At 30.9% G+C, this 15717-nt stretch overlaps 1 protein-coding gene across 1 annotated transcript; it reads left to right on the top strand.

The window, feature by feature from the left end:
• Nucleotides 1–9464: 9464 nt before the first annotated feature.
• LOC135954805 (1,5-anhydro-D-fructose reductase-like) lies at nucleotides 9465–15435 on the top strand. The gene is made up of 6 exons (XM_065505038.1): nucleotides 9465–9578; nucleotides 9730–9834; nucleotides 14165–14332; nucleotides 14474–14646; nucleotides 14705–15047; nucleotides 15109–15435. The coding sequence occupies exons 2-6, from the start codon at nucleotides 9748–9750 to the stop codon at nucleotides 15298–15300; spliced, it is 963 nt and encodes a 320-aa protein (XP_065361110.1). The 5' UTR covers nucleotides 9465–9578; nucleotides 9730–9747; the 3' UTR covers nucleotides 15301–15435.
• The last annotated feature ends 282 nt before the right edge of the window (nucleotides 15436–15717 follow it).

Raw genomic sequence — 15717 nt, forward strand, 5'->3', positions numbered from 1 at the left:
AAATTTGGCGACATAAATTGTGTATATATAAAATTTATTTGGAGCGAATTTTGTGTAGATACATGTATAAATTAAACATTTATGACCGATAAAGTCCAATTTAGGGAGTAAATTTGTATGGGGGCTAGGTGAAATAATGGACCGATTTCAGCCAGTTTCAATAGGCTTGGTCCTTGGGCCGAAAAAATTATGTGTTCCAAATTTTATCCAAATATCTTCAAAATTGCGTCCTGCGCTCTGCGCACAATTTTACACGGACAGCCAGCCAGCCGACCAGACAGCTAGATGGACGGACATCGTTTAATCGACTGAAAAAGTGATTCTAAATCGATCGGTATACTTTAAGGTAGGTGTTAGGCTAATATTTTACACACATTTTACCCTCCCCAGTATGGTGGTGTAGCGTATAAAAAAGAGTTATGTCACCTTTTCGCCCAAAAAATTTACTATTTTTTGAATATTAAATTGAAAATCATATATTTTTGGATTCATAATTGATATTGCTCTGAAATCTTTTGTATATTATTGCTAATTTAGTTGTCTAACTAACAAAAAAATTCGACTTCATTCGGTCCAAAAGTACGCCCTATATTTTTAAAAAAGAGGGCCAAGTTATGGCAAAATTTTAAATTTTGAAATGCCTATAATTACACTAGTTTACAAATCAAACATTTTTGTTTGCTCGTGGAATGAAACTTGTATTTTTGAGAAGAGCTAGGAACGCTAGTTAATTGACCATTTTTTGTTTCCCACCTATACGTCAACATTTTGAGATATATGGGTTTTTATTTTTCACCTGCCCTGAGTACTACTAATGCATACTGTAGTGTACCGAATTGTAGTAATTAAATATTTATATAGTTTTTGGGTACTCAATACTCTGGCGAAGCTACTAGATACTTTCAGTGTTGTATTCTTTTGACACATTCCAAAAAAAATGAACGCGGAAAAAATAAATACTGTATAAAAGTACATCGTTCCTGTAGATAAACTTTAATAAATCGCTATTAAATACAAAACCCTAAAGTAAAAACTATTTTAAAATGTCTTCTAGAAACTGTAAAATAAACCCAGACCATTTTTGTTTTATTTGCGGAAAAATTATTCAGTCAAATCGAGGTTTTCCTATGACATAAACACTGCAAAATGCTTATTTATATTAAAAAATTTCGTAAAAGCTTTAGATAAGACAAAACCAACATTTCAATATTTATACAGCGTGTTCCCGAGTCTTTCTGAGGCTAAACTAAAAGAAGGGATATTTGCGGGTCCTCAAATATGAAAAATTTAGGTTGATACCAAATTTGAGTGTCTATTAATCGATGTTGAAAATGCAGCATGGAATTCTTTTAAACTTTTTGTTTAAGAATTTTTGGGGAATAAGAAAAGTCAAAATTACAGAGATATTGTTGCGAATTTATTACATAATTTTGAACTGATGGGTGTAAATATATCGCTCAAAATTCACTTTAACATTCTCATTTGGATTTTTCCCGGAAAACCCCTGACACATGAGTGACGAACATGGAGAGCGTTTCCAAAAAGATTTGAAGTTTTTCGAGAGGAATTATCAAGGTTTTTGGGATCAGAATATGCTAGGAGACTACTGTTGGAGTATCGTGAGGAAGACAAATGAAAACAATTATAAAAAGAGGACTAAAACACTTCACTTTTAATTTTTTTGTACTAATTTAATGTAAATTTTTATATGTTTCATTTTTAATAAATATCTCAAAAGTTTGACGTCCAGGATTTTTTTTAACATTTTTTCCGAATTTAGAATACCTAAATACACAAATCCCCATATGTTTCAATTCATGAGCAAAAACCTTGTAAACTAGTGTTATAAGAGATAAATAGCACAAGTAAGCATGTTTTTACAAGGCCTAGCCGAGCGATTTCCAAAAATCTTTGAAATCGGATGGGAAGAAAAAATGCGACGTGTTGAAAAATTGTACATGTCAAAGGTACCCTACTTTGAGCCCCCATAGCGTCACCCCTGGAGCGTTTGTAGGTTCCATTTTAATAACATGAACTGGAATTCTCCTTGGCTACGCCCACGTAAAATTTTATTCTGATCGGACCAGCCGCATAGAAATGCCAGATTTATTTCCACTGTGCTGAAATCTCTTGAAGCGAGCATTGCACAGTGGTTTCCCTTATATGAACAAGCGGTCAATAATCAATATCTCCAAAACTAAAAAAGTTAGGATCTTCAAAATTTGTCACCTCATAGCATGCCCGAAGAACTTAAAGTTTGCAAATTTTTAAGAAAAAATATTAACAACTGTAACCACAGTAGCCCTTTGATCTTTCAAGGGTTAATTGGCTTTTAGATTTGTTTTATGAATTTTTGAAATAAAATATTTCAGTATGAAAATTCGTTTGTTTTAAACAATTTAAGTAAATTTTTATTCCATTTTAATTCATTTGAATTATACACTGAAAAAAAAACTAAATTAAAAAGTTATACAAAGTTATATAATGCAATATGAGGTATTACTAAGTAATATAAGGTAGTAAGGTAAAATAAGACATTAATATACATATATCAAATATTAATCAAATTTAAAACTCCTTGACTTAAACTACTTGTTTTCTTTGTTGGTAAGTTTGTCCTCCAGAAATAAATGGATCTGAACTTAAAACAGGCTATTTAAAAGTTCTGTATTTATATCATTGCACGAAATTTTTAGGGTATGTTTCAATCTAAACTGTTTTATATGCTTATTTTTCGCTTCAGCTGCTTCCTCCGATAATTCACACTACTACATGCTTGCTTACCTCAGCTCCATGGATCAGATTTTTATGTACCGATGCAAAAATAAGACGGTGCACAGAGGGATTTTGGTGTCAAAAAGTAAATTTTTCAAACACTTAATTTCAACAATCAAATGATTCAATTATGTAGAGAAATGTTTATAGATGAAATGTACACTTATAGTTTTAAGAAAAAATTTATTTTATTTTTAGAAAATTGAACTAAAGTCCATGCAAGGGTGTTAAGCAAAAATTTACTTAAATTTTCACGCAATTCAGTGGTATAATTTTCCTAATAATACCATTTACCTTTAACATATTTGAAAAATATAACATTTCAACATCAATAAAAAAAAAATATGGGGAAACCATAAACCGTTAAGAAGATATGCCCAAATCTATAAGACTCTAATTATTATTGTATTTTTGATTTTCCATGGAGAAAAAAATGTAGCCCCACTTTCCCCAAGCTCTTTTTTTAATAAAATGAAAGATGGGAGTGTCTTGTTTCGATTAAAAAAAAAGAATAGTTTTCGGAACAGGATGAAAACTTAACATTTTTTGTCGAATAATAAACGAAATATCCAAAAAATTCTTATGTACCAAATTTCTAGACTTTTGCTGGGATATAAACAATTTTATGCGAAAAAATCAATTTGGATTATATGGGTAGTGGGAGTGGATTTTTTTGATAAAATTTAATTTTTTTTTAATTTAGTCCATATAATTCTCGGTGCCAAATTTCAATGCTCTAGACCACCCCTTATAATTTTTGCTTGGATTGCATGGGCGGTATGCGGTGGGCATGGCCGATTTTAATAAAACTTAGCATACGTTCATCTTTTGTTTCAGAAAATATATGTACCAAATTTCTAGACTTTTACTTGAATAGGAAAAATTTTATGCGAACAAATCTATTTGGATTGTATGGGCAGTGGGCGTTGGGCGTGGTCGATTTTGATAAAATTTTATTTGTTTCTTAGTTTGGTCCATATAATTATCTGTGCCAAATTTCAGCGCTCTACAACCACTCCTTATAATTTTTGCAAACAAATGTATGAAGCCATCCCTCTGTGTGGCGGGTTAGTATATTACAGATTACACGCCCATCCGCAAATTTCCGCAACTAACTTGAGCAATTTCTTTATCTTAAGAATCAGATTAATACAATGAAAAAGAAACCTATGGGGGAATCTTGGGGGAACACAACTAAAACTTTAAGTAAACATCATGAAGTTTTACAAAAAAGTAACAAACATATAGGTTAACTAAAACATTTATTTCACAAGAATTACAACACAAGTTAGTTTTTATTATTTTCTAAAGATAAAATAAATACCTTTAGCTTCAAAATCCTTTGAAAATAATTTAATTTTGTAGACTACAGCAATTGCAAGACCGTTTTGAAGTGCACTTTTGCTATGAATTATTCTTCCAGCGTTCAGCTGCGCTTTGCAAATGAATATTTGCTCATGCTTTCAATTTTATTTTTAAAAAGTCCCGTTAGATTTACAGTAAAACCCGGTTTGCCATTAAAAGGATTGGATATTTAAGAGACAATTTTTTTGGATTTTGTCTAAATATTTTGTGACCGTTTTATTTATTTTTGGCCTATGGGCGGAACCACTGTGCATTGGTCGAAAAACGCCCAGAATATGCGGCCAGGAATGAAATCGAAATATTCAATCATGACAAAGCTAGGCCACATGCTAAAAGTAATACCTGTTAAAAAGTATTTAGAATGAAGTTGTTGGGAAGTTGCTCCTCACCCGTTTTATAGTCCAGACTGTTCGCCGTCCAGCTCTTATTTGTTTCGATCGATGCAGAACGCTCTCTCTGTGATACGCTTCACTTTGGAACAGAGTATCAGATATTGGCTTGATTCATTATTGGCCTCAGAAATGAGCAGTTCTTTTGGCTCGGAATTCATATGTTGCCTGAAAGATGGGAAAAGTTCATAGTTAACAATGGCCAATACTTTGAATAAATTTATATTTGAATAAAAAAAATATTGCAAAATAAAAGCTAAACATTTGAAAAAATCCCAAATTTTCATGATAAATATGAATTCGCCAGACCTAAAGTTCAAATATTGTTCTTTAGAAATTTATCAAAATTTTGAAGCAAAATGTTAGAGCAATAGTTCAAATGCCATCAAACAAGAATGTGTAGTTGGATATTTAGAAACATTTCAACACTTATATACAAACATGCAGACTTATGCAAACACTTTTTCACACGTATGTATGTATGTATGTACCCCCACGCAAACAGTCAAATATATAAATACATACATATTCATATGAATATCAACACTTTGTTATATTGTTGAAGACTTACATCCACACAAGTTTCTATTGTTGAGTCGCTATTTTTTTTTAGTGGGCCATTCTTTTGTACTCGTATGATGTTGCATACAAACACATGCATCTATTACTTTAAGCGTTTATTGTAATAAACGCATACGTGTTGGTTTATTTTGTTGGCGCACTTTTTTTGCATTTGTTTGTACTCTGTCTCACTCCCTCTATTATTTTTTCACATTTTTCTTTATCCACATAGAAGCTCTTTTTATATCCTTTTTTGAATTGAAATTACTGTCGCTATAAAAAAAAAAATAAAAAAATACCGACACACATCCAAACACTATTGCAATGTGTTGATTGCGTATGAATATTTTATGTGTGTGCGTAGGTGTATCTATGAGTTAGTGTATGTAAGTGTTTGTGTACAACTGTTAAAGGATTTTTCAATATGTATGCAAGTGTACTTACTGACTCTATAACGGAAATCAATTGTTGTGTTGCAGGCAAACAAAAAAAAAATACGAAAAAAACTGCACACACACTTACTTACTCACAGACACAAAGTAGTTGGCATGATTTATAGCGTAAACATAACGGAAATTAATGTTTTTGTTATTGTAAAAAAAGAAAATAAAATCGGAACGACACGTTTGTGTTAATCGAAAAGAAATGTCGATATGTGTGTGTGTGTGTCTATGCGTGTACAACATACATTTATACAACATAAAAGTGTTGCATACTTTGAGGCGGGTGTTGGTTTTTTTTTTTCTAAGAAAAATTGCTAAAAGTGCAACAATAAACATGTATAAATAAATTATAGACAGAAAGAGCGCATATCAGCAATGATCTAAAGCATTTTGTTGCCTTTTTAACACTTTGTTACAAGTCTATGACAGCTTTATACATAGTTTTCTTTTTATATGGATGTACGAATAGTAGTATGTTTTTTAAACGTGCATATTAATTTAAAACACATTTCCGTTTTCTTAACTTTATGGATCAAATAAATAATTCAAAGTGAAACAATTTGTGGCAGGAATTTATAGAATGAATTTAACAAGGGAACATTTACAGGAGTTATAGATATACAATACAGTTTCTTAAGCATTTTATTATTAAATAATCAATTTCCGAATCAATTTCAACGGAATCGCAAAATACACTGAATTGTCTTTCTAACCAGTTGCAGATAATTAAGTTCTTATAAAATTCCGCAGTCATTATTAGCCTTAATAATGAAAAGGGAAAGGTAATTAAATGTATATTACTGTGAAATTTAAAAATATTGAAAAATTATGCTGTGGGAGGTTGGATCAAAAATATAGCTTTAATTGGGGTTCTGGGGTAAACTTTAAAAAAATATTAAAAAAATTCCTTCACATTTGGTCCGAAGCTGTTCCATCGGTTTCAACGTGCGAGAGATGGTTTGTGCGGTTCAGAAGTCGTGACAAATACCCCCCAGGCCAGCCAAAAAAGTTTGAATGCTAAGAATTGACGGCATTACTTCATGAAGATTATTTTCAAACTCAACAAGAGCTTAGCAAAATCATTGGGAGCTACTCAAGCAGCAATTTCAAAACGATTGAGAGCAGCAGGATTCATCCAAAAGCAGTGGAATTGAAGCCTAGAGACCTTGAAAGACTATTTTGCATTTTCAAAATGATGCTTGAACGCTATAAAAGAAAATAATATTTGCACCGAATTATTACTTGCAATGAAAAGATCGTAGGAGAAGCCCCTCATCCAGCCGAATTGACACCAAAGCCAAATACCAATGACGCAAAGGTAATGCTGTGTATTTGATGAGAGCAAAGGTGACCTATCTATTATGAGCTGCTGAAATCTGGGCAGACATGGAACCAGTTACCGAACGCAACTGATTCGTTTGAAGGGAGCATTTGCTGAAATATATACCAGCCTTAAAACCGTAATATTCCATCATGACAACACGAGGATACATGTTGCAATACCTGTTTAAAACTATTTATAATGAAGTGGTTGGGAAGTTTCGCCTCACCCGCTTTATAGTCCTGACCTTACCCCGACCAACTACTATTTGTTTCGATCGATGCAGAACGCTCTCTCCGGTATACGCTTAACTTTGGAACAGAGTATCTGAAATTGGCTTGATTTGTTCTTGGCCTCAAAAGATCAGCAGTTCTTTTGGCTCGGAATCCATATGTTGCCAGAAAGATGGCAAAAGTTCATTGATAATAATGGACAATACTTTGAATAAATTTATATTGTACAAATGTTTTAAAAATAAATGCTAAACATTTAAAAAAAAATCATGCATTTTTTAGTTGTAAAATAGGGAAGGAGAAAAAACAGATTCCTGGGGTTGTCCGAGCTCAATATAAAGATCTGGGAAGAAACTCCATCGCTATAGTAAGACGATGAAGGAAACTTGAAATAAAACGAGATCAGTTTCGAAACTAGTCCATAATTTCACACCCTGCCAAATAATTTTCAAATGTAAAGTGGGACTACCTTGTTCTCTCATATGTGGTTCACCGCGGTATATTGGTCGACACCACTGTTCTGAAAGAAAAGTCATTAGGTTTCCAGTAGAACGACCACTGCGGAAGCCAAATGTGTATTCGATTCTAAATAATTGACATACTATAGTTCAGCATGTTCTCCATATGCTTCGAGAGCGCATCACAAATTTCGATTGGACGATAATTATTCCAGACTGTTATGAAAGGTAGAAAATGTTCCAGTCCGCGACGAGGAACATTTTTTTTTAGAACAAATACAGAATTACAATACGAACCTTGAGTCCGTATAAAAAATTCTTGACTGCCCGAGTCCTCATAGGCACCGATTAATTACAGTCCGGAATAAAGGAATTTGATGAACACATTTTCGCCAAAAGGTTAGCGTTTTCCTTAGCTTAGTTGACAATACAATAACCAGGCAGACGAGGATGAATTAAAACACCTGCGCTATTTCGAAAAAAAAACAGAATACATGTAAATCAATGTACATATTTTGAGTTTTTATATAAGTAATTGAATTTTGGTCGGAAAAATGAGTGATCACAGATCGAGCTCCTTTTCTTCATTAAACGCTTATTGGCCAAGTTATTAGCGAATTTACATATTTTCAGTTTTTATATAAGAAATCTAATTTTGGTCGGAAAAATGAGTGATCACAGATCGAGCTCCTTTTCTTCATTAAACGCTTATTGGCCAATTTATTAGCCAATTTAGATATTGTGAGTTTTTATATAAAAAATCAATTTTTGGTCAGAAATATGAGTGATCACAGATCGAGCTCCTTTTCTTGATTAAGCGCTTATTGGCCAAGTTATTAGCAAATTTAGATATTTTGAGTTTTTATATAAAAATCGATTTTTGTAAGTGATCACAGATCGAGGTCCTTTTCTTGATTAAACGCTTATTGGCCAAGTTATTAGCGAATTTAGATATTTTCAATTTTTATATAAAAAATCGAATTTTGGTCAGAAATATAAGTGATCACAGATCGAGATCTTTTTCTTGATTAAACGCTTATTGGCCAACTTATTAGCGAATTTAGATATTTTGAGTTTTTATATAAAAAATCGATTTTTCGTATGAAATATGAGTGATCACAGATCGATCTCCTTTTCTTGATTAAACGCTTATTGGCCAGGTTATTATCGATTTAAGCTATTGTGAGTTTTTATATAAGTAATCGAATGATTGATCACAGACCGATGTATTTAATAAGTGGGCGTATTAGTGGACGGGGACAATTTTTATTTATGTAAAAACTTTTGCGGACTATGTATTGCGAACATTAAAAAAATTAGTTAAATCGGTCCAGGGGTACTGGTAGCCGTTTTACGATAAATAAAAAAATAAAAAAAAAGATAAATCGAAAAAAGTGGGTGTGGTCAATTTATCATTCCGTAAAAACCTAAGTTGGGCTATGACCAACATTTAAAAAAAAAAAATTGTCTAAATCGGTCCAGCCGTTCTCTACTGATGCAATTACCAACGAACGACATTTGATTTTTATTTATATAGATTGAATGGAAAGTACTACAAATCTTATCTATATGTCTATTGATAAATTGTTTGCAAAGATTCTGGAAGTTGTATTATTTGATCAAAGACATAGAAATTTACTGAATCAGGTGCTTAATATTATCACTTATGATTATATGTACATTAATCTTTATATTATTACTCTTCGAATTATATATTTTGAACCACTAATATGGTAGAGTGTTTAATGAATCGTTATAAACCCTAACTTTTTAATCTTCTATTAATTTAATGAAACTAAAAGCTTTCCATGTAGCAATAACTAAATAAAGCTTTTTTTATACGACTAAAACAACAAAAGAAAATATCGAGATGAATAGTAGGAAGAAAGAACAAAATAGAATAGAACTTTAGGAATTGACTACAGTAATCAACAGTTGTTTGGAAACGAATCATCATCTCTATCGCCGTTTATTGCTTAAATTTCAAACAAGTTTTGTGGCGCAAAGGAATAGAAAAGTTACACAAACTAAAGGTGAATGAATAAAATAGTTTGAACTTTAATTGTCTGTTGCAAAACGGGGAAAACAAATTTATTGTTACAATTGTTTAAGGGCTCGGAGTGGTGGCAGCGGAATTATAAGCAAACAACGAACTAATAAAACTTTAACAATTTATTCCGACAGTTTAATCTTGTTTAAAACATGAGCTCCTCTTCATCTGTTAAAGTTCCCTACGTGACACACAATAATGGCACTAAAATGCAAGCAATTGGGTTGGGCACCTACACGGTAAGTTGAATTATAAGTACACATTGTTACTTATTTTATGAAATTTAGTTTAGTTTTCAATTTAGAATACATTTGTAATTTAATATTCACAACTTGATATCATTACCATACATTTTATTGTCAATGTGATGGCTTTTTCCTCCCGTCTTATCTCCTTGAGAAGATTACTAGTATGTACAACAACAGTGTGTTGTTAAGATTATGTGGTTGTTGTTGTTGTTTTAAGGCAAAGATGGTCAATTGAAATTTGATTGTATACTAAACAATATTTAAAAGTACTTTTTGGTGCGTTTAATGTACCATTAATTTGTTAATGATTAAAGATAACAAGAAATTGAATGAAGAAAAAATATTTACATTCAATTTGGATTTAAATTAAAAAAATGTATCTTTCAATGGTTGAATTAAATTTATTATGAAGTAATTCCATTGTGAATCAATTCAACAATGAATGATTTCCGAGGACCTCAAATAACTTACAAACATTATCATTATGTCAATACAGGGAGACCTCGATTATCCGTAATGGTCGGGACCGGGAGCATTCTGGATAATCAATTTTCCCGGTTAATTGAGTACCAATTTAAGTGGTTTTTAATACATATTGTTTTTCGATAATGACATTTACGGCAGGGTATATTGCACCCTGATCCATCAGTTGGATCAATATCGTCCAATTTGGTGGACAAACTTTCACAATACCATTTTCAGCAATAAGGCAAACTGCTCTCAGGTAAACAATTTCAAAAAATGTCTGTTTAATCTCCATTATCTCATTGGTGAGTTTTTTCCATTGATATGAATTCATTTAATTTTTCCACGAAAATTGTTTTTTTCCCAAACATTTGTTTCCCCAAAAGGGGTGAAAAATACAAAAAATGTTTCTACCTATGTCTGATATAGACCCTGAAACCATCAAACCGATTAGCTCCAAACCGGTTTCATTGAACGGAAATTTTTTGAAGATGGTTTTAGACACCTAAAATACTACATTAGGGCCATTCAGTACATTCGTAAGCCGATTTTCGAATTTGTCCACACAAACATTTTTCCCAAATTTGAACTTTTGAAAATTTGTATGTCTTGAAATTTTATATGTAGGTACCTCACACGATGTGTAGATCCATTAAGAAGGGATTTTTGGAAATATGAATTTTAAGGGGTTAAAAATGGGTTAAACCGGGTAAAATTGGCATCTCTATATCTCCGGAACTAATAAAGCTAGTACTAAAAATCGAACTTAATCTAAATTAATGCAAAAAACTAAATTATACTTCAAAATAAAAATTTTAAATATTTTTAGGCAAACAAAACTTTTTTTTTCAAAGTTTTTGAATTTTTTGGAAAACTTTTTTTTTCAACGTTTTTTTAATTTTTTGGAAAACTTTTTTTTTAAATATTTTTTTAAAAGAAAACTTGGTGAAAAAAAAAATTCGGGTTAAAAAATATTTTTTTCAAATTTGACCCAATGCAGGTCCAACTTACTATGGTCTTATATACGTCGGTGCAAAGGTCTTTGAAATATCTATCATTAGATATACATATTGTCTATATTGTATGACTTAGTAATCCAGATATAGGTCAAAAATTGAGGTTGTCCTGGTTTTTTCCGATTTTCAATAGCAACCGAGCTGGAAGAATTTCGAAGATATTGATGTATGAATCGTGTATGTAAGTTAATTGGGGACTTCGGAAAGTTGATTTCAACAGACAGACGGACAGTCAGACAAAAATTATATTGTGGAAATTAAAAACCGAATGACAAACTTATATATACCCTTCTCACGAAGGTGAAAGGTATAAAAAAACAATTAAGATAGCTATATTCGGCTGTACCGAATATTATATAACCTTCACAAAATTATACTTTAAAATAAATTTAAAAAAAAAATCTTTTTCAAAATTTAAAAAAAAAAAAAATTTAATTTTTCATTCAGTTTGAAATTTCCACGTTTTTTATTTGCTATCGCATAAAATATATATATTCTGGATTGTTGTAGATAGCAGAAAAGATATAGCCACGTCCGTCTGTATGTTGAAATCAACTTTCCGAAGCCCTCAAATAACTTACAAACATGATTGAAACATCAATAAATCAGCTGCAGTCCAACTTCGCTATTTAAAATTCGCATCGATTTTTCACCAACATTTTTTATCAACAATTTTACCAAACATTTTTTGTCACCTAAAAGGATGAAGTGTTGATTTGAAGTGAAGATTTGCCACAACCGAAAATAGCACTCGTACCAAGGCGAATTCATACAAGGTGGTGTCAGTTCTACAAAAACAACGATTGGTCTTAACAAATGTAAAAACCAAAATGAAAAATTAAACAAATAAGTATTTAAACTTAATATAGTGTAGATAATTCAATAGTGTGGGCTTTACTTATTTATGTAAGCAATAAATATTTTGTTAATAAGTTTAGAATATGTAGATATTTAAATATAAAAACAAGCTTTGACTGTTGTTAGAACCGAAAAGCGAAAAAAAAATATCAGCTGTTTGACTGACTCCACCTTGTATAAATTCGCCTTGACTCGTACTTAATTCTTAAATTGAATTTATTCGAAGCTCTGATTAATAGTACTATTTAATAAAGTGTACTTTTTCATAGAAATACGTACGTACAAAAAAATATTGTCTAAGTACTTCCCCCAGGTTATATCTCTGTTATAGTTTCATTTGATTTGATGTGTACTTATTTACAATTATACAACAATAATTAATTATCAGATGTTTCGTGTTTCAATTGTCATTTTTATTAACATTTACAAACAAAAAGCCGGCAAATAAATAAGCTATGTAGCTATCATTAATTGAAAATTTTCAAATGAAGGGTATGATAATGTAATACCCTTTCAGTTAAATCAAAATGTTGGCCCTAGATATAGATTGAGAATACAGACCTATGTATTTACTTTCAAGATTTTATGATTTGAAATTGTTAATAATTTTCACATTTTTCATTTGCGGGCCCTTAAAGTAATGGCAATGCCGATTCTTAAAAACAAAATTAAAAAAAAACTTAAATTTTGTTTTTATTTTTTGTGAATAAATTTTATTTTAATTTTTAGTGAAAAAAAAAATTGGAGAAAAAAAGTTCGGGTAAAAAAATATTTTTCCCGATTTTGACTCATTGTAGGTTCGTTTTACTATGGCGTTATATATGTATGTTGTTGAATGGTCTTTGAAATATCTATCATTATATCTCCGTATTGTCTATTTTAATGCCTTAGTAATCCAGATATAGATCAAAAATAGGTTAAAATCTAGATTGTACTGGTTTTTTCCGGCCATTTCTGGGTCGATTTTGAATAGCAACCGAACCTACAATGAGTCAAAATCGGGAAAAATATTTTTTAACCCGAAATTTTTTTCACCAAATTTTTTTTTTCATAAAATTTTTATCACTAAAAATTTAAAAAAAAATTAAAATAAAATTTACTCACAAAAAAATAAAAAAAAATTTAAGTTTTTTTTTTAATTTTATTTTTAAGAATCGGCATTATTTTAAGGGCCATTACTTTAAGGGTCCGCAAATAAAAAATGTGAAAATTATTAACAATTTCAAATCATAAAATCTTGAAAGTAAATACATATGTAGGTCTGTATTCTACATCTACATATTAATCATGTATGTATGTAAGTTATTTAGAGGTTATTGTTATACCGATCCAGAATATACATATACATATACTCTGTGTGGTCGCTAATGAAAAATGTAGAAATTACAAACGGAATGAAGGGTACAAAAATGTAATCACTCAAAAAATTTAATTACGTTATTTTGTAAAGGATTTGAACATAGAGAACACATAGAGCGGAAACACTGCTGTCAAAGACCTAACTCAGTTGTCAAAAACCTAAGTGGTGAGAATGTATTAGTAAAAAAAACTATGTGAAAACAAAAACAACACTCTTATATGTAACTTTTTTGAGTAATTTTTTTGTTTGAGATTTTTTCTACTTTCCGCTCTATGTATATTTGTTCTATGGATTTGAATTGAGAACTTAATTTCGATTCGGAAAAAATTTTAATTTTACATAATTTTGACTTTTACATAATTATTTTGCATGAAATATTTAAGACATTTTTAAACAACAACAACTACATTATAAATGCTCACTCACACTTGCATTTTATTTGAAAAGTTTATTTAAACATTTATTTCACTCAAACTTTTTTGTACATTTTTCTTTTCTATCCCATTCACCATTATTTTTGTTTTGTTTTCAAAACAAAATTTCTAAATAATTTTTGCCAACAATTACCGTGTTAACTGAATGTGCGTGCTTGTGTGTGACTGCATCCTTTGAAACCTTAAAGTCACTGGGTGGCGATTGTGAACGTGCTGTGGGCGATGCCATTGATGCAGGATATCGTCACATAGATACAGCGTACTTCTATGAAAACGAACATGAGGTGGGCAAAGCTGTAAGAGATAAAATAGCTGAGGGTGTTATAAAACGCGAGGATGTTTTTATCGTTTCTAAGGTAATAATCATTGAAAAGGAAAACTTTCAGCAGCAACTAAACAAAAAAATAAAAAGTTTTTTTTTAGTTACTGCAGCACGAAAAAATAAAAACGAAATAAAAATTTAAGTTAAAATATATGTATTTGTAATTAATTTGCAGTTGTGGTGTCATTTTCATGAACCCGAACGTGTTGAATACGCCTGTCGCAAAAGTTTAGCCAACTTTGGTCTCGACTACATTGACTGTTATTTAATGCACTGGCCCTACTCGTATGTCCATAGAGGCGATGATGTTATGATGCCCACCAATGCCAAAGGAGAAGTTGAATTAAGGTATAATTATACTTTTATATTTTGTTTAATTTTAGCTGAAATTGTCTGTTGTTTAAAGTGATGTTGATTATTTGGACACTTGGAAGGCTATGGAGGCTTTGGTGGAAAAGGGTTTAATTAAAAGTATTGGTGTTTCCAACTTCAATTCAGAACAATTGGCCCGTCTGTTGGCCAATTGTAAAATTAAGCCCATACACAATCAAATTGAATGTCATCCTGGTTTGAATCAAAAACGTTTGATAGCTTTGTGCAAAAAGCATGATATTGTGGTGACCGCCTACTGTCCTTTGGGTAGACCTGAGCCGGCTAAAAAAATACCCGTTTATCTGTTTGATGACCAAGTTAAGGCAATTGGTAATAAATATAAGAAATCTGCAGCCCAGGTGGTTTTAAGATATTTGGTAAGTTCTTAAATAAAAGTATTACGTAGTAAAATATTAATTTTACAATTTTAAATTTCAGATTGAAAATGGTGCCGTCCCCATTCCCAAATCTGTTAATAAGAAACGTTTAATTGAAAATTTCAATGTTTTTGATTTCAAATTATCTCCTGAAGATCATAAGATCATGGATACTTACAATACCGGTGATCGTTTGATACCCATGGATCATGCCAAAAAGAGCATTCATTATCCATTTAATATTGAATATTAATTTGGAAGGCTTACAAAATTAATGAGATGTATAGTACTATATAGCCATATATTTTATATTAAAAATATGTAATTTTAAAATTCAATTGTTATACAGCTTTAAATGTGCTTTAAAATAAAAACATTATTTGCTAAACTTTTTTTTTAATACTATGTACAATTTTGATAAGTATGTACCTAGTATCTGATTAGAAATTGTCTATAAATACTTAAGTCAATTTAATTTGTACAATTTAGATAAGTACCTAGTAATTGATTAGAAATTGTCTATAAAAGCTTAAATATATTTAAAGTTATGCTACCGTTACCGCTAAGTTACCGATACCCCTAAACTAGCCTTACAGCTTGATTACTGTTACCGATAAGTTATCCTTAGATAATTTATCCTGAATTCGGCAGCTGGAGATCGTAAAACTGA

Source organism: Calliphora vicina, chromosome 3 (assembly GCF_958450345.1).
Source record: "Calliphora vicina chromosome 3, idCalVici1.1, whole genome shotgun sequence".
NCBI lineage: Eukaryota > Metazoa > Arthropoda > Insecta > Diptera > Calliphoridae > Calliphora > Calliphora vicina.